We start from the raw sequence: 20875 nt of genomic DNA, 5'->3' as shown, positions 1-20875 counted from the left end.
CATGACGTACTCATTCCCTCATTTTGTGGTGGTAGCAAGCATAGTATTTGGACGAGGTGGACTCACTTCACAAGGAATGGAGATCACAACGGCCAATGCGTATTGAAGGAGCAGTGGCGTGCAAAGTTTCATGTTTGTGATCATTCGTCGGCAACGAACCCTGTTTTTCCAAAGGAGAGGCACAACTCTTGGCAATATTTCCAAGCCTTTGCGCTACTGTCGCAAGCATTTAACCTTTTCAACCATGTCACCCATACGTACATACCTCTTGCTCTTAGATTTCATGCTCAATAAAAAGAGGAAGAAAAGGCTACAAGGACGCAACAATCGAGTGTACCGAACGTCGACTCCACGGTGCGATACAGGCCGACAACCCCAAGCAACTGCACAGCATCAACCAGGATTAACCAGGCTCTGAGGCATCCAAGCGGCGCTGTCGTCGCTACCCTCGAAACGTTCCAAGATGCATTGGTTGATTCCTGTGAACAAGAGTCACTTTTGAATTCGCATTCAACTCCTCTCGACTCCAATGAAGTTGTTTGTTGCCCTCGTCGCTGCGTCCGCTGCCGCCTCCAAGCAGTTCGTGAGCACCCTCTCGGCGGAGGAGCGCTCCGTGCTCCGCGCCGAACTCGCCGCGTGGCGCAAAGAGTTTGAACCTGCCGCCGCGGCGCAGGGCGTGTTGCCCCAAGCCATGATGAGCATGTCCCCCCACGATGCCGAAGACGACGCGCTCCAGCGGTTCTACGACAACAAGCTCGCGATCGAAGAGGCTCGTCGCAACAACCCCGAAGCCACGTTCGACTACAACAACCCGTTTGCTCTCATGACGCAAGCTGAGTTCAACAAGTTCGTGGAGGGCATGTCCCTGCAGGAAAGCCGCAGTGCGTTCCGCTCGCTCCCCGAGGCCGATTTGAACGTGAGCAGCGTCAAGGCGGCGTCGGTGGACTGGACTACCAACAAGTGCGTCAACCCCGTGATTGGCAGCCAAGGCTTGTGCAACACGGGCTATGTCTTCGCGGCAGTAGGTGCCGCCGAGATGGCGCACTGCCTCGTGACGGGAAAGCGCCTCGACCTGTCCGAGCAGCAAGTGACGAGCTGCTCCACCGAGTATGGTACCGCGGGGTGCTACGGCGGGTTGCCGCAGGGCGCCATGACGTACTTGTCGAAGGATGGGCTCTGCTTGGAGAGCGACTACCCGTACGTGTCGGGCCTCATCGGTCTAACTGGCACGTGCCAGAGTCACTCGTGTACCAAGCAGAAGCTCAGCATCGGCGCGACAGTCTACACGTGGAGCGAGGAGGCGCTGGACACGGCGCTCAACACGCAGCCTGTGGCGGTGTCAGTTGAAGCGGGCAACATCGATTGGAAAAACTACCGCGAGGGTGTGATCACGCATTGCCCTGGGTCGAGCTCAGACCACGCCGTCGTCGCCGTGGGCTATGACGAGAAGTCGTACAAGCTCCGCAACTCGTGGGGCGACACATGGGGCGAACGCGGCTACATCCGGCTCCAGCGCGGTGTGGGGGGCAGAGGCATGTGCAACGTCGCCGAAAACATCGTGTACCCCAAGATCAATCGTACCCCGGCGCCTCCTCGTCCTGCTCAGTGCGGCAGTTGCACTGGGTGCTTCTATCCCTTCACGAGAGAGTGTTTGTCCCACGGCAAGGACTACTGCGACAGCAACAGTGCTTCGTATGGCATGATTTGGTGTGGTGCCAAGCCATCTTCGATCACTGCCACCGAGTCGACGGCAACCATGCCTACGGGTACCCCGTATCCGACTACCACCAAGGCCTCGCGTACCACGACCGAGCCTAAACTTTCCGCCTAGTCGATTCTTTTGCAACCGAGCCAACTCGGACATTGCTCCATGTCGCCAATATGAAATACACTGGAATCGACGTCGTCGATGGGGTCTGGATTCCACCATGTATGGCATGCATAACAAAGATTCGTTTGTACGATTTCGATATCGCCTCTCTACCGAGAAACATGCCGGCAGAACGTGCGTGGGATTTGGCCGTGTCAGGGAATCGGAAAATTACACCGATTGTGACGGTCACGGGGGAAGGCGTCAGCGCACAAATTAAAAGGGAAGTTCCGGGGGTTGAACTTGAGGGTCGGATATTCTCGGCTTCACCAAGAGTAGCGCAGGATGGAAAGGAAGTAGGTGACTTCCAACGTGCAGGTTAAAGAGAGATAAGGATGTAGCTATCTAACATGAAGGCGTCCCTCTAGAGGGACGTCAAGAGTCTCTAGGCTAGAAGTTCTACGATTCGGAGCCTGATCATTTGGTGTCGACCATTCGTGGTCGAATAGGGATGACTTGATGGACATCATCGTCATAAACTCCCCGTTCAATGTTCGACTCCATCGAACAACCAGGTCGACGATGATGCCTTGGTCGAAAGGACATGCACGTACACTGGAATCGACGTATGTCCTCGCCAAGATCGTACTTAAGCATTCTCTTCATTGAATGAAATACAGTCAACGAAGCGTACATAGTCGAGCATATTTGCATAACCAAAAATACCGAGTACCGTAGCGATAAATCTTTGCGACTCTATCCTTTGATCATACCTTCTCGGCCTTTTGGCTAAGATCAAGTGTAGTATCTGTTCTAATCAGTGTGAAAACTGATTTCCATACTTTGTATGGAGTTTTTTTCACATTCATTTTTATAGATTCCCGGGGTTCAGGAGGCTTGCCACTGACCTTGAGACAGGTTTCCGAGGGCCCAGCACTCCTCCCTTGTGAAGCCTAACTCTTCCACGTCGCACTCTCTCTCTGCATTCGTCTCTCTCCACTGCCCATCGTTCGTCATGGCAGCCGACTTGATCGCGGAGCAGCCATAGTCATGTCGTGAGCTCGTTCGAGTTGGATGCGCAGGCATTGCAAAAGGCTCGACTGGTTTTTCGGTCCCCAAGGTTATATTGCGATCTGGCTCACAACGTGGACGCGTCCAGCGAGGGCTTTGAAAACGCCACGTTATCAATTTGCTTTGTTCAACTGCTGCTGCTTGACTGCGGCGGCAACAGCATTCTTTATCCGCACACGAATGGCGTCGACATCCTGCGGCCGCATTGGCTCGGATCCTCGATGGACGAGGCATTCCTGGGGCCAAAACCCCAACGGATCGTTGTCGTCCTCGGCTTTGTTCAACGCTTTGGACCGCGTACGGCGCTTCGACACAAATGACGGGACTTCTGCGAGCAATTGCTGGGTGCGTTCGTCGGGATTCGTCATCGAGTGGATGTCATTGTTCGAGTATGGGTTGAAAATGTAACTACAACGCAGTCGTCACGCCTGGAATGTCCAAGTTGGGGTGAAAAATCCAGCAAACTGTGTACCCGCCATTGATGTGAAGCAGCTCGCTCTCGGTCGACAGGTGCGGCAAAAACTGCGCCAAGCCACCTGCACACCCCACGTCGACATTTTTCATCGGGGGACGAGAGACGCACCACAAATGGTGTCGGGGTGATTCGCCATGTTGCCTGGTTTTTCCGCGCCGGAGTTGGCCCATGGAGAGAAGAAGTACGGTTGGTGTGCCAGTTCGTACGCGATCCAAAACAGCTCCTTGTCGCCGTAGGTGAACCCGTTCCGGTGACGGTCGTGTTGTAGGATGTGCCACAGGACATCCATCGCGCGACCCGCCTACATCAACCATTGCAGCCCGTTGATCGATTGCCGTCGCGGCAGCTCGTCCGACCTTGGATTTCTGAACGACCACGATGGACGAATCCTGCTCGTGCGCAGCATCGCCATGCCATGCCAACGATGACAGCAAGTGCGCGGACGGACCTTTCTCCAACCCAAACGCCGCATAGTCGAACGACTCGATCAGCGCGTGCAAGTTGGGCCTACGTTACAAGGAGAACGCTGGAATGCCTCGCCAGAAGACGTACTGGTCGTTGTGCCATCCGTTCAAGTATTCCTTCTTGAGGATTTCGCGGTCGTAGAAGAAGATCGTACCGGTCTCTTTGTACCTACAGCATCGATGGTCAACACTGCTGTGATGATCGCGCCATGGGAATATCCACGTGATGCCCTTCACGCAGCCGCTCCATCGAGAACCACCATAGACAAATCACTTTTCACACCCATCCATCCATCATGCAACGACCCAGCAAGCGGTCGACCCTCAGCAACAAAATGGGAACGGCCAGCATCGAGGCCAGCGGAGTTGCTTCCGTGGGTTCCAAACCGTCATGGCAAGTCGCTCGTCGAGTCCTCATCTCGTCTCAAACGGCTCGAATACCGCAAAGTCTTCGCACTTTCGAATCACGATGTGCTACATTCCATTCAGCGCCGACATGATGCGGACATCACGAGACAATGAAAAAGTACGACGGATCGAGCAACTGTAGGACATGCATCGCACAACATGATGGACAAGACGGATGGAAGCGGAAAGCGTCATTACCCTGGTGTGTCGAAGAGGCGGGATGGATTGAGAAAGACGAGGTCGTCCGCGTCCATGAGGATGACTTCATCCAAACGAGTGTGCACGAGCGCAAGCGGTTTGAGCCAAAAGCTTCGGAACCCGTTCATTTCATCCGATCGCAGCTTACCAAGTGCTTGCATTTCGACACACCCGTCGACAATCTCGATGTTGGTGTCGACGTCGTCGAGCATGGTCTGCGACAACGCAGACAGCTCGCCGTTGCAATGGTACAATTGGATCACGTCCGAGTACCCGAGGGTGCGCAGTTCTTGGATCAACGAAATTGTCATGGGGATCATTGCGTCGAACAGACAAATGACAACCCCGCGCGACTTTGTCGTCGGCACCGACTCGGCCTCGGCGCGGATGTGGTACTTGGGTAGGGGCTCGTTCATGTAGGGCGATATGTCCAGCATCATCATAGACAAGAACGTAAACGACCCGACAAGCCCCATCAGAATATACAACATCACGGACGAAGGCACTCGTGACGCCGGCGGACGTGGCACAGTCGTGGTCATGGCGGCGATTTCGGCGCTCCAACACGCGAGTTCCCCAGAAAATTGATTGCTTGAAAAAACGTACAGATTTGTAAAATATCGGTCGAAAACTTCCAAATATTTACCAAAAATTTAACTGACAAGGACTCACGTTTTCAGTGCCCTCAACGCGACTTGCATGCACGGTGGTCTCTTAAGGAGCCGCATGACGGCACACGCATGGTGCATGCACCACAGCTGCCATCGTGAATAGATCGAGGAGGCCTGGAGGGTCGGAGGAGTGCTACAACGAAACGTCGGCGCCGTTCGCGGGAAAACAGACCTGGAATATATCAGCATCCCCAACTCGCTGCAACGCTCTTGTGTTCTCCATGTGCTGTCACAAACCATGTCGGTCGCTATCGTAGTGTGGACGAAGGACGTGGGTGTCAGTCCTTCATGGCATGAACTGCCAAGTCGACAACGACAAATCCGTGGTCGCCATGCGATGTCGTCTTGTGCTGTCAATGTTATGTTATCACTTTTTACGTAACACCATGGGCGTGGGTGTCGAGCTCGCGTCAATTTGGCTCAGGCAGCGATGCACAACGGCAGGTGTCACCACCTTCATGGCTCTACCACGATTTTGGGCGAATCCTCGCTGAGGGGCACCGTCGGAGAGGGCATGTGTGTGTGCTTGATCAAGTGTTCCGCTTTTAATGTGCGTCAGGCAGCGTGCAAATGACGAAACCAGGGTTAGTTGTAGTGTTAGCCATGCGATGGATCCAACTGGTAGTGGGCGATGGTTGTCTTGGCGACCTATCCGAGGGACGCCGTAGCAAGCACATACGTGTATGGCGTCGACAGAGCATCCCACGCAGCCCCTCGATACTGCACGGTCGATTTGGACCCTCGCGGGCGGACTGGCTGTCATGTTCATGGGGCGATGTGGGCAGTGGGGATACGAATTGACGTGACCAGAGCCTTGGTCGCGGGAAGGTCCCTCACATGAAGTTTCGAAACGTCGTCAGCGTTCACCATTGCTGCAGCAGGAACAGCAAATCATCTGACTTGACCGCGCAGTGGCCAGTCGATCAGATTCGACCTCATCGCACTCCACTCGAATCGTCCCGTGGGCGGTGAACAGATCTGTGTCGTTCCTCTGTAACAAGACGGATCAGTTCCAGGAGCCATCTCTGGACCCTCCCTGCTAATGGCCTTCTCTTCCATGGGTATGCGCATGATATGCAAGCAATACCCTCGATCTCGTGGACGCATTTGCCAGCCATCAATCACGGGGTGGCCATTCCACACCAGGTGATCCGTCCGCCAGTTTCTGGGGCTTCAGGCCGTCCTGTTGCTCTCGTCCAATCAGAAACAAGACATGATTTTAGAACGATTCTGATTGGTCTGTTTCTCGATAGGATTGCCCCATCGGATCCGAACGACATGCAGGTCCAAGTGGCCTTCATGAGTGGACCTGACCACGGCATGGCAAGACGTCGCGTATGCCAGCGAGAACGACACTTTTACCCACTGCGCGAGGCGGATGGCATGCCCCACCACTTCGTCCACGGAAGTCGTTGTTGTGCACGGCATCGAAACGGTCTTATGTGGTCGCTCCATGCCTCGACTTTAATTGTGACCCCAACGACGAATTTAAGCATGACGATGGCGAGTTGATCTACAATGGCCAGGACCTTCCATCAACCGTGCGATCCAATGTCGACGTGTACAACACCAGCGACGACAACGGCCTCGACCGAGATGGAAGCGTCGAACATGCGGGGACATCCCACCTCAAGAATAAGAGCCACCAAAGCACGCACTCGTTGGACGGCATTCAACGTGCTACCAGCTCGCTCAGATCACATCCAAGACGGACGACACCCTCCGACTCGTCTGTCGAAGCGATTACCAGAACTCCACTTGGCGCATCCTTGGCCATGTCCTACAATTCATCATAAGGACCAATACTATATTGAATCAAGTAGTGTACAATTCGCCCTACATGGGCCTGGTGGTGGGTCGTGGGAGCTGGTCATTCAGCGCGCACGGTGATCGCAGAGGAAGCGTTGTTTTGTACTAGTAGTGGATCGGTCTAACGGAAAAAGGCATGGTTTGGATGCTGGCAGCCTTCTTGGAGTTCCGGTGTTGGGGGTACATATATCTTTACGAGTATGCGTTTGCGCGCGACGCAGCGTCCAAGACAGCAAAGGCGACCGGTGTTGAGCCCATGACTTGATGCTGTTGATGGTAGTGTTCGCTGCGCAAGATTCGCCCGCTCCTTCATGAAGCTCGATGACGACTCGTCCCCTTTGCGACATCACTGCAACGAGTGAGCTGGTAGAGGGAAGGCCCTGGAAGCCTAGCATGGCTCCCATGGTTCCGCCGCGGTTCTCCCTTTTTCTCGATGGTTGACGTTGAAGTTGGCACATCGATGCACCAGCCAATCAGAATGCATTGCAAAAATTAATATTTACAAAACTTTATTCTACATAATTCGATTTGTTTAAGATGGACGACGTATTTAAATATGCGGTGGAATACCATAAGATACGCAAATTCGATTCATTGTCCGATTTCTCGTCGTCCTTCATGTGGCGCGTGTCCAAGCACGTCCGCGGTATCGCAGCGCGATGTGTTCCTCGTTACGCCAGCAGGTACACTCTTTTTATATGTAAATTCGATGCCTTGTGCACGAGAAAGAAGATGAAGCATGCTCACGCATCGCATTCTCTCGCCCCAGCGTCAGCTCGATGCCGTCATCCAGGACGCTGCACGCGCCCGACAAGTCGGACGTACGTGCATGACATTCGATGTCTGCAAAGTCGGCAAACTCACTCTCGAGTTTTCACGACAGGTGGTGGTAATTGGTGGAGGTGTTGTCGGCACGAGCATTGCGTACCACTTGGCAAAGTATGGCGCGAAGAACGTCGTGTTGCTTGAGAAGACCGAATTGACTGCCGGGTCGACATGGCATGCTGCGGGTCTCGTGACGTATTTCAACCCGGGAATCAACCTGAAGAAATTTCACAACTACAGCTTGAATTTGTACAAGTCGCTTGAAACAGAAACCGGACAGGTAGACAACCCCGCGACACTTTCGTAGAAGCGAGCGCGCGCGGACGATTTCTAGAGTGTGGGGTTGCATACGCCGGGAAGCATTCGCATCTGCACGACCCCCGCACGTATGGATGAAGCCAAGTACGACGACCGTCCCTTGCTGGACGGGATGATTAGCGTGCACTCTAGATACCAGCAAAGCCGCCAGAACTGGCACGACGCCTTTCAATCGATTATTGCTCCCGACGAGATCGCAGCAAAGCACCCGCTTCTCAACATGGACGACATTTTGGGCGGGATCTATACCACCGGCGACGGCCACATCGATCCCTACAGGTAATACACATCGGCATCTTCTTGCACCACACACCACGCGATTTCATCAGGCTGATGCTGAAGTGTCTACACGGCATCACTGCATTGCTGCTGGGTTTGACAAGTCTAACATGTTGGTAGCGTCACGATGGCCCTTGCGCAAGGCGCCAAGCTCCATGGCGCGCATATCTGCCAGCATCTACCGGCTTTGGAACTGTCGGAGCGGTCGGATGGGACGTGGGACGTGTCCACCGCCAACGGAATTATTCACGCCAAGACTGTACGTGCACGATCGCATGTGGTCGGGTGCTGGTGTCGGGTCCACCGGCACGCCCTTCTTGTGTGTGGAATTGGTTGGGCTGCCGTCATGGAGCGAGGTCGACGTCGTCTTTGCCATAGATCGTCAACTGCACGGGGTTTTGGGGGCGCGAACTGCTCCAGGGGTCGCTTAACGTGGACTTGCCCCTTGTCAGTATCGAGCACCAATACGTGATCACAAACTCGATTCCCCAAGTCACGGCTCGAGGCGCGAAAGAATTGCCCGTCATTCGCGACCTCGAAGCGTCGTACTACCTCCGGCAAGAGCGCACGGGCATGTTGGTTGGCCCCTACGAAGCCGTACGTTGCATGGAGTACCTTCGTCATGTGGTGGTCATCGTGTATTCGGGTGGGTAGGGCCACCTCATGAAAGTGCGCACGGACTGGCAAGCGGACGGCGTGCCAAGTGGCTTTGGCAAGGAATTATTCCCGCCCGACGTCGATCGCATTCTTCCACATCTGGAAGCGGCCATGCATCGCATGCCCGTGCTCGCGGATGCTGGTAAGATCCTTCGAACTGTGGGGCGGTTTGCACAAGCAGTGTGCTTTCCAGTTCAGATCCCGCCCTACTGCTTGAGCGACTGCATCTTGTGTCCTCGTGACTCGATCGTGCATGTCTGCGTCTAGGCATTCAAAACGTGACGTGCGGTCCCATCTGCTACGCCCCCGACGCGCTTCCTCTCGTGGGCCCTCTTCCCCACCGCAAGCTGCGCAACGTGTTCATCGCCAACGGCATGTCGTACGGCATTGCTCACGGCGGCGGTTGCGGCGATTACGTCGCAAAGTGGATCCTCCACGGGGAACCTCCGTACGACTTGACTGAAATCGACCCTGCTCGGTACGATGCCAACTGATGTCGTCCGTCGCACGCGTGCTCAACGTGGGCACGTGTGGACGAGGCTCGTTCGTGCTGGAATTCCTGTCGAACGTGTTTCATGTTGGTGCTGCCAGTGGGCGCTAACGTGCCATGTCCTAGATATGGAGCATGGACGACGCCAGCATTTACGGCCGCCAAAGCACGAGAGAGCTACGGCGACAACAACTTGATCACGCATCCGATCTTGGACAAACAAGCGGCGCGACCAACGAGCCGACTGTCGCCGCTGTACAAGACATTGCGTGAGCACGGGGCGCAGTTTGGTTTGCACTCTGGGTGGGAAGTCCCGCACTGGTTTGCCACGACCCCGAACGAAGTCGGCCACGAACACAGCTTTTACCGAACCAATTCGTTTGCCCCAACGAAGCGAGAGTGCCGCGCCGTGATGGACCGCGTCGGTGTGATCGACTTGAGTTCGTTCGCCACGTTTGAAGTGCACGGGCCGGGTGCCCGCGATTTCTTGGAGCACGTGTGCTCCAACTCGATTCCCAAGGTCCAATTCTTTTTTCTCTTGCCTCGAGAGCGTTTTTGCATGTCCTACGTTGATGCGCGCATCACGTACGACTCCGTTTGATGCGATTGTAGGTGGGGCAATCGATTCGCATATGCCACATGTGCACCCCCGCGGGCCGCGTCATGGGCGAGCTCACCATCACGGCGCTGGCGGACGACGCATTTTACGTCGTCACGGGCGCCGGCTCCGAGCTCCACGATCTCAGGTCGTCTCCATCCATGTGTGTGTGGTGTGTTGGCATTCATGTATATATGCATTGCCGGCTTCATGCGCATCCATCCCCACGTGATCGCGACGATCATCATCGCGAAGACAACGTCCGGCCTCGATGGCACGGGCGCCGTTTGTCCGGGAGTTGCCTGCGATGTGCTGATGTGCCAAAAAACTCACCCACTGGTGGATGAATAGATGGTTGGATGCGTATGCTGACAGGTTCCCGGACGTAACGATCGACAACACGTCCGACAGCACGGGGGTGTTGGGTCTCGCGGGGCCACGTGCGGCGGCGGTCCTGGCGGCGATTGCTGCCCCAACAAATGGAACGATCCCGTTCATGAAGTTGCACACAACGCAGATCCAAGGCGTCGACGTGCGTGTGCTCGGGTTGAGTTTCACCGGCGAGGCGGGGTACGTCGTCGAGTTCTACCATCACCACCAATGTGCCGCTCGTGGAATCGCTCGCTCGAGACGTCCTTCTCACGTGGACATGTCCAGGTACGAGGTGCACTGCCCGCTCGAACACATTCAAACCGTGTACGATGCGGTGTGGCGTGCTGGGCAAGCGCACGGGATCGAAAACGTCGGGACGTTTGCAGTCAACGCGATGCGGTTGGAAAAAGGTTTTCGCGTGTGGGGCGCCGACATGAACAAAGATACCACGCCGCTGCAAGCGGGGCTGCACCGATTCGTCCAACTCGACAAGGCCACGCCGTTTGTGGGCCAGAAAGCACTGCAACAGGTTCTTCAATCCCCATGCCGTTCAACGCCGTTGTTCATGTTTGGTGCGGTAGGAGGCGCGCCATGGAAGCTCGAAAACCCTCGTCCACCTCCACGTTCTCACCGACTGTCCGGCCCCCGGCCACGGTACACTACGCCATGCCGACCGTCCTCTCGATGATAAAGGAACTAGACCCGTTGGACGCGTGGGGCAACGAAGCAGTGTGGCACAACGGGAAAGTCGTCGGCAACACCACGTCCGGCGGGTTCGGCCACATCGTGAACAAGAGCATCGCGTTTGCGTACGTGCCGACGTCGCTCGCTGTCGATGGCAACCACGTCCAAGTCGAACTCGTCGGGCACAAATACACGGCGATCGTGCACGTGCACCCGTTCATGGAGACGCAGCCGACGCGCGCGCGCAAGCTCCAAAAGCAAAAAATTGAAAGAAAGTAAAATTGTCCGCTGTGGGATTTGAACCCACGCGTACGAATACATCACGACCTGAACGTGACCCCTTAGACCACTCGGGCAAACGGACATGTTGTTCCCGTAATGCAGATGGTGCTTTTGAATTGGAAAGACATGGCTTCGTGTGCAAATTTGCAACGGACATGGCAACTGGTTGTCCTTACAGTGTTAGGACTCGCGACAATGTGGAAGAGGGACGTGATGCGTGTGCTGCTGGAATCGCGCCATGAACGTGGCTCTCGTGGGTAAATTGGACACGTGCAGAGTCTTTTCACCACTGCTTGAGGAGGGCGTGTCGGCAAGTTCTTGCGTCAAGGCCATGGCGACCACGTCGATGACGTTACGGGCTATGTGGTTGGCACACAAAGGAGGAGCCAGTGCAACCCACGTACATGCACTTGTCGCATCATGCCTTTCAAGTGCAGGTCGACGACGTCACATGCATTACGTGGATACATGCAGTGGGAAGGCTCCGGTGGCGCACCCAGCACTCGACGCCTTACCTGAACTTGGGCGCAAGCCCTCATCCTAAACGAACGCGGCCGGGATGCGCCATAATATGCCAGAGGTGCTGCATAATATTATACCTGGGACGAATTAATACCAGGAATACGGCTACTGAACGTGGTGGATTTAAAATATTCTCGAACTTTCGGGGGGATGACCATGCAAACGGGCTGTATTTTAATATGGTAAATTGGGTGGACATATCAACTGTGACAGTATTACCGATAACACCGTCCAAATTAAAAAACGTTTTCACAGTTAGTATACAAAATTTGTGATAATAAAATTTCATTTTCCAAATATCGTAATAATAAATTGAGATCGGGACTGGCCACACTTTTGAATTTTGGCTACAGGCTAAGGCGCAAGGGAAGATGGAGCAAGTCGGCGCGAAGCTTCTCGACATGAACGCTCCGCTGGACGTGGCGATGCTGGACGAAGTCGTAGCGTGCATGCAGAACCCCAACAACCCCCATCACGCGATGGCAAACGAGATAATGGTTGCCTTCCAGGGCCACCAGGACTCGTGGACTCGGGTGTCCCAAATCCTCGAAACCTCAACTTATCAACCGACCAAGTACTTTGGACTGCAGGTAGTGTCCTTTCCCAAAGTCATGCGCGCTTCCTGCATCGGTCGCGTACGCGCCTTTTGTTATGTCGACCGTGATCTGGCTGGCGGATGGCCATGTAAGTGCTTTGGTCACGGGTCGCATGTAGATCTTGGAAGACGCAATCAAATATAAATGGTTTATCATGCCGAAGGAACAGCGCGAAGGGATCAAGCAATATATTGTCGGCAAGATCCTGACCGTACGTCGACGTCGCACCATTGCCTGCCTGCTCTCCCTCCATGACATCTAAGTGGTGGAGGTACCTCATGACGTGTAGTTGGCAGCAGATGAAACAACGATGCGAAAGGAGCGCCTCTTTATCAACAAGCTGAACCTCGTGCTTGTCCAGGTTCGCCCCGTCGCTGTTCGACCAGAGATGACTGCTATTGTTGACGCACGTGCACTGCAGGTGTTGAAGCACGAGTGGCCAAAGAACTGGCCTACCTTCATCACGGACATCTGCACCTCGAGTCAGGTACGTCTCGTTGCGGCCGCGCTGTCTCACGCTCCGTTGTGAATGCCCGCCATCCAGAAATCCGAAGTCCTTTGCGAGAACAACATGTTGATTTTGAAGCTGCTGAGCGAAGAAATTTTTGACTTTTCAAAGGATCAAATGACTGAGAAAAAGACGAAAGCGCTCAAGGAGTCGCTCAACCACGAATTTGTGCAGATCTTTCGTCTGTGCGAGTTTGTCTTGGACAAGTCGACCCACATCCCGCTCCTCACCATCACGCTGCAAACGCTCCTGCGCTTCCTCTCGTGGATTCCACTCGGTTTTATCTTTGAAACCAACTTGGTCGAAACCCTCGTGAAGAAGTTCTTTGCCACCCAAGCCTTTCGAAACGACACGATTGCGTGCCTCAGTGAAATCGCCACGCTGACCGACGTCCCCCAGGTAATGTCGACCCATGCTTGGCACCTACTCCCTTGGCAACAGTGTTGTCCATCGTGCTTGCTATGCGAATTTTGCCTTCTCGCTTGACCCCTGCTTTCCTGGACGACAATTTGGAATGTCTGCTCCGGCAGTGGCGGTGCATGTGGCGTGTCATCCCACGGGTATTTGAACTTGGTTGGGCTCTGCATGTCCTGTCGATGCACCACCCGAATGATGGGCACATGTGGACTGCCTCTTGCTTGCATGATTGTGTGCCACCGTGAAAAAGTCCGTGGGATAGGCTCATGTTGCGGCGATATGCTTGTTGCTCTAGACCTACGACAACGTGTACGTGCAAATGTATTTGGCGATCCTGCATGAACTGGCGCGCATCGTCCCGCCTGGCCACTCGATGGAGCGAATCCATCATCTTGATAGCGTGTTTGTCCAAGGTATAATTGATCGATGCCATCCCTTCGTGGACTCCACCGGTGGTGCGGCGTAGGGCTGTCGCTGTTTTTCACCAACTTTTTCCGGCACCACATCCGTGTGATTGAGCAACCGATCACGCGCCCGAGCGACGAAGCGCACATTGCGCTCTTGACTGGGTTTCAGTACCTTATCAGCATCAGCGAAGTAGACGACGAAAACATTTTCAAAATTTGCCTCGACTATTGGCACCTCCTCACGCGAGACTTGTACTCGCTTGATCAAAACCAAGCCCAGTCCCATGGCATGAACGTTCTCGCATTGACGCGGCGAGGTACGAAGTGTAGTCTCGTTTGCTTTGTTTGAGTGGTTTCTTTGCCTTGTGCGTCCTTCCAACATTTCGAACGAGTCTGCCTCGTTCGAATGGATGCTTTTGCACATGAATGAACAAGTTGCTTCAGCCTCTCGATCTCTGCGACGTGCAGCAGTGCATCGGTGGCCGCGTTCTCGTTGAGTTGGACGTTCGTTCGTGTTTCATTCCACGTCTCTGCCATGCAAACTAACGTGCACCCGTCAACCCAATCGTTCCAAAACAACTTTACTGATGGTGTGGCCCACACCGTAGCGGCCGAACCGGACCCGTTGAGTCGGAAGTCGCTGCTGAAGGTGATCCTGTCCCGCCTGCGCGTTGTCATGATCTCCAAGATGGTCAAACCGTCGGAAGTACTCATCGTGGAGGATGAAAACGGCGAAATCGTGCGGGAAACCACCAAGGACACGGAAGCGCTAAGCCAGTACAAGACGATGCACGAAGGCCTGGTGTACCTCACGCATTTGGACTACGACGATACGGAAACCATCATGCTGGAAAAGCTGACCGACCAAGTCGAAGGCAATGGGTGGTACGTAGCGTTTGCGTGGCTGCGACCGATGCACTTGTATTTTTTGGGATTCTGGTTCAGTTTGTTGGCGATTCGACGTGCCGTTCGTCGGAGCTGTCACGACCTCCTGGATCCGTTCGCTGGCCGACGTGTCCACGGTATTTTTTCATGAGGACCTTGCCTTGCGGATCCATCGTGTGATGTGCACGCGTTGGAAACGTATGCGCCCTCTCTTTCATGTCCAACTGGACGAAACCTTGTGACTGGACCGGCACCGTGTTGAGCTGTCTAATGTGGCTTGTGCAGGTCGTGGAACAACCTGAACACGTTGTGTTGGGCGATCGGGTCGATTTCGGGCGCCATGAGCGAAGAGAACGAGAAGCGCTTCCTCGTGACAGTGATCAAGGATCTCTTGGGGCTGTGTGAAATGAAGCGCGGCAAGGACAACAAGGCCGTGGTTGCGTCCAACATCATGTACGTCGTGGGGCAGTACCCTCGGTTCCTGCGGGCGCACTGGAAGTTCCTCAAGACGGTCGTAAACAAATTGTTTGAGTTTATGCACGAACTGCATCCAGGTGTCCAGGATATGGCCTGTGATACGTTTCTCAAGATTGCGCAAAAGTGCCGCCGCAAGTTTGTCGTGCTCCAGCCCGGCGAGCCGTATCCGTTTGTCGAAGAGCTCATGATGGAGCTGCCCAAGACAGTGAGCGACCTCGAACCCCATCAACTGCACACGTTTTACGAAGCAGTGGCGTCGATGCTGGCTGCGGAGACCGTTCCCGCGCGCAAGGACACGCTCGTCGCAGAGCTCATGAAGCTCCCCAACGCGGCGTGGCAAAACCTCATGCAGCAAGCGGCGCAGAACGTCGACGTGCTGTTTGACCCACAAGCAGTCAAAGAAATCGTCAAGATCATTCGCACCAACGGCAACGTGTGCAAGGCGATCGGGCCCAACGGCTTCAATTCGCAGATGGGCGCGATTTTTCAAGACTTGCTCAACGTGTACCGCACGTACACGCAGCGCATTGCGCAGCGCGTCGCGCACGGCGGCGAGCACGCTACCAAGACGTCCGAGGTCCGCAGCCTACGCAACGCCAAGAAGGAAAGCCTGCGACTGTTTGAAGCGTTTGTCGAACACTCGAGCGCCGACGAGAACGGTCGCCAAACGATTGCGCGCCACTTTTTACCGCTGCTGCTCGAAGTCGTCCTGTCCGACTACAAGACGACTGTCGCAAACGCGAAAGAATCTGAAGTTCTCACGCTCTTGGCCACTTGCATCAGCAAACTCAAGCACGCGGTTGCGCCGAGCGCCCCCGGCATGCTCGAAGCAGTGTTTGAATGTACGCTCGAAATGATTACGCGCAACTTTGAGGATTTTCCCGAACACCGTGTCAACTTTTTCAAGCTGCTCAAGGCCGTCAACGAATTCTGCGTCGAAGCGCTGTTCAACATCCCGGCCGAGCATTTCAAGCTCGTTGTCGACTCGATCGTGTGGGCGTTCAAGCACACGGAACGCACGGTCGCCGACACGGTAAGTCAGCACCTGCGTGCCTCGTTTTCTTGTTTTGGTGCGAATGGATGGCTCTTGCTCGTGGTGGCTTGGTTGGCGTCGTTCCCACGGCATCCACGATCGCGTGAGGATGTGTCGTTCGACATGTCGTCCCAGTGGCCATGCCTGCCTGCTCGTACCGACCGCTGGATGGATCGCATGACACGCGAAGGATGCATGTCGGTTGGCACTGACCTCTTTCGGCTTGTCCTGTCTACCTGCATCGAGCCGTTGGAAGCTTCAATGTGTGTGTGTGTGCTTGTACTCTGCCATGTGATGCCGAGAGGGTTGTATGGGCCACGTGGCGCCGCGTGTTGGTTGGGAAGGATGGCAACCTGTGTCGTCCATTTGTCCCTTCAACAGCCGGGACAGATCCGATGACTCGAGCCCGTTCGTTGTCTCCCATAGGGATTGGAAACGCTGTTTGCGCTGCTGTTGAACGTTCGCGAAAACGAAACCCTGGCGGCGAGTTTTTACCGGTCGTTTTACTTGTCGCTGCTGCAAGACATTCTGGTTGTGTTGACCGATCGGTTGCACAAATTTGGGTTCAAAATGCACGCGGCGCTGCTCAAGCACATGTTTTCGCTGGTCGAGATGAACCAAGTCCACGTCCCGCTGTGGGAATCGCTGCCGGGGATGCCGCCTGTGATGCCGCCTGGCCAAACCAACTCGGTATATACGCTCCATCCACGTCCATGCCATGGCCGGCGGCACTTTTGATGGTCGTTGTGTAGCAATTTCTCAAGGAATACGTGGCCAACATGATCTCGACGTCGTTCCCCAACATGTCTCCGTGAGTACAAAATTCTTCTTGTCGCGAATGCGCCGTGCGGTTGTTTGTCCCGACGTTGTGGGAGAGCCGATCCACTGGACTCGATCGACGTGACGACGTTGATTTCGTAGGGCCCAAGTCCGTGCGTTTGTCGTGGGATGCTTTGACATGACGAAGGACTTGCCAGCGTTCAAAAAGCACTTGCGCGATTTCTTGGTCAACATCAAAGAGTTTGCCGGCGAAGACAACGCGGATCTGTTTCTGGAAGAGAACTTGGCCATGTCCCAGGAGCGACTGCACCAAGACACGATCGCGCGCCTTGCCGTCCCCGGGCTCGTCAACCTGTACGAGCGACCGGATGGCAATGCCGACGACATGTCGGATTTGTAATACCAGACTCATGCACGTCGTACGCCTGCGTCCTTGCTTTCGCCGTTCGCGCCGGACGCCCGAATGTGTTTCCAGTGCTCCAGTGGGGTTTTGAATCCACGACTGGGACATACGTCAACGTCAACGAGAACGCCCCCTGATCGGATGCCTGCGGGGACGAGGTCGTGGGCGGCGTGGGTCGCGCGTTCTTCGCCCCCGTGGCGTCATGGCAGAAAGACGTCCAGCCAAGTCTACGTCACGGAGGGTCGTTGGAGAAATACCGCCACGGACGGCAACATGGCACGATGCCATCGAGCAGCCGGGAGCGCTCTCTCGTGGCACGAGCGTTTCCCTCGGGCGCAGGCCACTGCAGTCGGGTCATGCCAGTCTGCTGCGATCGCCCACGAGGTGGAACTGGTCAGGTGAAGACGGCGAGCTCCGGGCAGGTTCTAGCTCTTGTAGCTGGTCGCCAGCGCAGCGACCAGAGAGCCTCCCTTGTTGTTCATGCCCGAGCACTCGAGCGACTTCGTTCAGGAGGAACGTGCCCAGAACACGACCGTCCCCCCCGGCTCTCATCGGGGAAATTTCGCGCAAACGATTTTGGGCAATGGACTTTACCAGGCGCACTTAACACGATCATTTGGATCGTTCACGTGGGTAGTGTTCACGGCGGATGAACACGTCTTGTTGAGTTGTACGGATTGTGTATGCGATATGCTTAATGTGGCCGACGAGTCTGCCAACCTTTGAATCCCTAGTGGGTCGAGAACGCGATGCGCCGTCGATGTTGCACCTCGCACATCGCCCGAGAGGGACCTTGTGGCCGATGAAGTGCGCCCTCATAAGTACGTAAATTTGCCATAATAAGTACGCGCCTTGGCCGCATGGAATTTCAGAGCCCATCAACCCACGGTCGCGATACACCCAACTCTGCTGCGTTTTTAATCCCGCAACGGCAACCGTGCTGTCTGTGTGCATGGGGTATCCAGCCTATCCCCTTGTGACCGGTGAAGAGTCTGCTGCCCTCTTTGCTGTGTCCAGCGGCGCCACTGGTGTCAATGACAGAACGTCTTCGTCCCGATGATGTGATAGACGTCGTCGCGTTTGTCGCGTGTGCAGGTAAAAACGATGAAATGGGGGATAAAGACGTACTCTGCCGTGTGATTTCAAATGTTTCAAATATATATTCTGCCATTGCAATTTTAAACGTGTCAAGTTATTGCTTGTGAACTGCCTGACAGTCGCATTTATTTTTATTCCAGATTCTCGACGAGCGTTTTAAACAGGATGAGATTCGCATGACGCCTCTCCCGATTACGTTTTACTCCTGGATGCTCGCGGATACAGTTGCGTTTTATATAAAACGTAGGCCGGAATCGACGTTTTATGCGGCATACCACCCATGTGCCAACACAGGACACAACACTTCCGCTGCATGTCCAGTTGCCGACCGGCTCGCCACTGCAGAACTCGTGATTGATCTCCCGCGACCAAGGACGCTCGCATGGTGCAAGTACTTCAGCGCAGCACGTCCTTGATGAAGATGCTGAGGGGAGGAAATTATCCGCGCGACCGTCAGCCCCTCACGCCAGGCACACCGCAGCAGCAACTACCTGCTCTTGGCAACAAGGTAGTTCGAACGCCGATACTTGTGGAAGAAAAGCACGTCCACCCGACGACACCACGCCCAGAACCGTCGTCTGGTTCGAACAAACTGACGCGAATGTGGCAGAACATTCGACGTCGGGGACGAGACGAGTCTGCTCCCCGACACGGGTCTGCGTCGTTTGTGCTGCATGGCGAAGACGCCATGGCTGTTGGTCCACTGTATCACATTGTTGCGGATGGCATCTCCACCACGACACATCACTCGACCTCTGCAGCTCCTTCTCTGTCCCCAAGTCCATCGGCAGTACTCGCGCGAGCACTCGTCCACGCGGTGGAACACGTTCTCCTCCACGACCCACCCCCGTCCAGCCTTGCCGACTTCGAACACATGGTCATCCGTGGCATCCTGACCGCTCAAGCGCTCTGCCAACACGTGTCGTCGACGATGGGCTCCACCCTCGTCGTCGCCCTCGTCCATGCCAAGCATCTCTTCACATTCAGCATTGGCGATTCCAAGTGCCTTGTTTTGAGGAAGGGACGTATTGTGTACGAGACGCTCGCTGTCATGAAGGAATTCAACGTTCCGTGGACAGTCACCCACCACGCCCTACGACCCCGTACGTGAGCTCCACTACTCATGCAATGCTTGGTGTGTATCAAGCGCGCCATGCGCTCCATGCTCTGCTCTTTTCCGCGGTATTCCATTCCTTTGCATGCGATTCCTCGCGAATATTGAATCAGTATTTGCACACATTGCACTTTTTGCCCCATGGATATATTTTCAATATGTCAAGAATTGCATGAAAATTTTGTGATTTTCTACCACCAATCCACAAGCCTATTATTTTTTATGTGGACAATATTTTTGTCAATTTCGGTCGTGGCGCCACTTTACAAAAATTGCGAGTTCTGCATGTAATGGAGTTGAGTTGGTCGCGTTGGAGCTGACGCCTCATTTGCGGACTGTGGTAGACATGTACGTGGTCCAGCGCATTCCACTCAAGAAGCTTGACATCGTGCTGTCGTTTTCCGATGGATTTGGCGATAACGTTTACAAGGACGACCTCGTGAATCTCTTGCACGTCACCGCGACCCCTTCCGACAAGTGCCATCGGCTGCTTCAACACGCCAGAGCCCTCAACGACGTATCCAAGGAGACGGCCTTTCCATTTAGCGCCGCCGCCGCTGCAGCATACGTTGCGCGTGCCAAAGAAGACGAGAGCTCCGAGGTGAGAAAATTGACTTTTTCCGATATCTGAATCGGGCGGGGTGTGCATTGCAGACGCTTCAGCGAAGAGACGACCTGTCAAAGCGATACGAGTCCAAGTGGCCGCAGCTCTTGTCGAGGCAAGTGCTTGTCGCCAGCTCCACACTCCACGACCCGCCACACCGCGACTTTCACTACTCGATGGCGCAGCTCTACCGCATGGCGACGTTGAAAAAGAAGAAACCGGACGACATTTCCATCGCTTTGCTGGAATATGGGTAAAACAATTGCAGCCTTGTGGCACCGCTTAATTTAAATGCAATCCTCGTGACAAGTCAGAGAACTTATTGCCCCATCGTGGTCTACCTACCCCGGGCCCACGCAGCGCCACATTGTTGGGCAGCACTGATTCGAATTGTGCGATACTCGTAGGACATCCAGTAAGACGGGGCACGAGTTCAAGGTGCCAACTATATGAGTTTGCTGAACAAAGGAAACTACAGTCAACTTGATAAAAACTCGACAGAGTGGTACTGAATAAAATTGAGCATCCGATGAGCACTGCCAATTCGGGGAAATATAGTCACAATTACACTTCACGCAGTGATTGGGTAAATACGCATTGAATTTTAATTCTATGTGATT

At 54.6% G+C, this 20875-nt stretch overlaps 6 protein-coding genes and 1 non-coding gene across 17 annotated transcripts; 5 read left to right on the top strand and 2 right to left on the bottom strand.

Annotated features, from left to right (window-relative positions):
• Nucleotides 1-529: 529 nt before the first annotated feature.
• On the top strand, nt 530-1831 carry H310_13513 (hypothetical protein; the record flags this gene model as incomplete). Its single annotated transcript, XM_008881043.1, has 1 exon — nt 530-1831. One exon carries the CDS (start codon nt 530-532, stop codon nt 1829-1831), a length of 1302 nt encoding a protein of 433 aa, XP_008879265.1.
• Nucleotides 1832-2769: 938 nt separating this feature from the next.
• Nucleotides 2770-5018, bottom strand: H310_13512. 2 transcript variants are annotated; one of them, XM_008881041.1, is made up of 6 exons: nt 4427-5018; nt 3909-3989; nt 3713-3863; nt 3465-3657; nt 3354-3417; nt 2770-3289 (listed from the first exon to the last, which is right to left on the bottom strand). In XM_008881041.1, the coding sequence occupies exons 1-6, from the start codon at nt 4966-4968 to the stop codon at nt 2995-2997; spliced, it is 1326 nt and encodes a 441-aa protein (XP_008879263.1). In that variant the 5' UTR covers nt 4969-5018; the 3' UTR covers nt 2770-2994. The 2 variants fall into 2 exon arrangements, with proteins under 2 accessions (XP_008879263.1, XP_008879264.1); XM_008881042.1 differs by having other exon boundaries at nt 3354-3657.
• Nucleotides 5019-6367: 1349 nt separating this feature from the next.
• Nucleotides 6368-7322, top strand: H310_13511 (hypothetical protein). Its single transcript, XM_008881040.1, has one exon. It carries the CDS (start codon nt 6435-6437, stop codon nt 6891-6893), a length of 459 nt encoding a protein of 152 aa, XP_008879262.1. The 5' UTR covers nt 6368-6434; the 3' UTR covers nt 6894-7322.
• A 189-nt stretch (nt 7323-7511) lies between these two features.
• Nucleotides 7512-11534, top strand: H310_13509 (hypothetical protein). The gene is made up of 15 exons (XM_008881039.1): nt 7512-7589; nt 7676-7727; nt 7790-8011; nt 8066-8133; nt 8182-8328; nt 8449-8587; nt 8707-8925; nt 8983-9127; nt 9253-9463; nt 9602-9995; nt 10088-10221; nt 10425-10643; nt 10731-10974; nt 11027-11099; nt 11146-11534. The coding sequence occupies exons 1-15, from the start codon at nt 7525-7527 to the stop codon at nt 11406-11408; spliced, it is 2595 nt and encodes an 864-aa protein (XP_008879261.1). The 5' UTR covers nt 7512-7524; the 3' UTR covers nt 11409-11534.
• On the bottom strand, nt 11412-11493 carry H310_13510. The gene has a single exon. It is a non-coding gene; the product is annotated as a tRNA-Leu (tRNA).
• A 743-nt stretch (nt 11535-12277) lies between the features above and the next one.
• H310_13508 (hypothetical protein) lies at nt 12278-18040 on the top strand. Of its 9 annotated transcripts, XM_008881030.1 has the most exons (12): nt 12278-12523; nt 12648-12740; nt 12819-12890; nt 12951-13016; nt 13074-13436; nt 13750-13867; nt 13921-14178; nt 14470-14746; nt 15032-16256; nt 16683-16946; nt 17009-17067; nt 17178-18040. In XM_008881030.1, exons 1-12 carry the CDS (start codon nt 12305-12307, stop codon nt 17434-17436), a joined length of 3273 nt encoding a protein of 1090 aa, XP_008879252.1. In that variant the 5' UTR covers nt 12278-12304; the 3' UTR covers nt 17437-18040. The 9 variants fall into 9 exon arrangements, with proteins under 9 accessions (XP_008879252.1, XP_008879254.1, XP_008879256.1 ...); XM_008881032.1 differs by having other exon boundaries at nt 17009-18040; XM_008881034.1 differs by having other exon boundaries at nt 16683-17067.
• Nucleotides 18041-18835: 795 nt separating this feature from the next.
• On the top strand, nt 18836-20573 carry H310_13507. 2 transcript variants are annotated; one of them, XM_008881028.1, is made up of 3 exons: nt 18836-19640; nt 19996-20252; nt 20306-20573. In XM_008881028.1, the coding sequence occupies exons 1-3, from the start codon at nt 18920-18922 to the stop codon at nt 20510-20512; spliced, it is 1185 nt and encodes a 394-aa protein (XP_008879250.1). In that variant the 5' UTR covers nt 18836-18919; the 3' UTR covers nt 20513-20573. The 2 variants fall into 2 exon arrangements, with proteins under 2 accessions (XP_008879250.1, XP_008879251.1); XM_008881029.1 differs by having other exon boundaries at nt 19996-20573.
• The last annotated feature ends 302 nt before the right edge of the window (nt 20574-20875 follow it).

Source organism: Aphanomyces invadans, assembly GCF_000520115.1.
Source record: "Aphanomyces invadans strain NJM9701 unplaced genomic scaffold supercont1.52, whole genome shotgun sequence".
Lineage (NCBI taxonomy): Eukaryota > Oomycota > Saprolegniomycetes > Saprolegniales > Verrucalvaceae > Aphanomyces > Aphanomyces invadans.
The sequence above is the reverse complement of the archived record's forward strand: the minus strand, read 5'-3'. Positions and strand labels throughout refer to the sequence as shown.

Bases quoted from the DNA above. Each gene is read 5' to 3' on its own strand.
- H310_13512 (XM_008881041.1), bottom strand. From the start codon at position 4,968: ATGACCACGACTGTGCCACGTCCGCCGGCGTCACGAGTGCCTTCGTCC. The intron at 3,864-3,908 runs GTACGTCTTCTG...CTTGTAACGTAG, and splicing joins AACGGATGGCACAACGACCA to GCCCAACTTGCACGCGCTGA. The intron at 3,418-3,464 runs GTGCGTCTCTCG...TGGGGTGTGCAG, and splicing joins TCACCCCGACACCATTTGTG to GTGGCTTGGCGCAGTTTTTG.
- H310_13509 (XM_008881039.1), top strand. From the start codon at position 7,525: ATGTGGCGCGTGTCCAAGCACGTCCGCGGTATCGCAGCGCGATGTGTT. The intron at 8,329-8,448 runs GTAATACACATC...ACATGTTGGTAG, and splicing joins GGCCACATCGATCCCTACAG to CGTCACGATGGCCCTTGCGC. The intron at 10,644-10,730 runs GTACGTCGTCGA...GGACATGTCCAG, and splicing joins AGTTTCACCGGCGAGGCGGG to GTACGAGGTGCACTGCCCGC.
- H310_13507 (XM_008881028.1), top strand. From the start codon at position 18,920: ATGGTGCAAGTACTTCAGCGCAGCACGTCCTTGATGAAGATGCTGAGG. The intron at 19,641-19,995 runs GTACGTGAGCTC...GGACTGTGGTAG, and splicing joins CCACCACGCCCTACGACCCC to ACATGTACGTGGTCCAGCGC. The intron at 20,253-20,305 runs GTGAGAAAATTG...TGTGCATTGCAG, and splicing joins AAGAAGACGAGAGCTCCGAG to ACGCTTCAGCGAAGAGACGA.
- H310_13511 (XM_008881040.1), top strand. From the start codon at position 6,435: ATGCCAGCGAGAACGACACTTTTACCCACTGCGCGAGGCGGATGGCAT.
- H310_13508 (XM_008881030.1), top strand. From the start codon at position 12,305: ATGGAGCAAGTCGGCGCGAAGCTTCTCGACATGAACGCTCCGCTGGAC. The intron at 13,868-13,920 runs GTATAATTGATC...GGTGCGGCGTAG, and splicing joins TGATAGCGTGTTTGTCCAAG to GGCTGTCGCTGTTTTTCACC. The intron at 14,179-14,469 runs GTACGAAGTGTA...CCCACACCGTAG, and splicing joins TCTCGCATTGACGCGGCGAG to CGGCCGAACCGGACCCGTTG.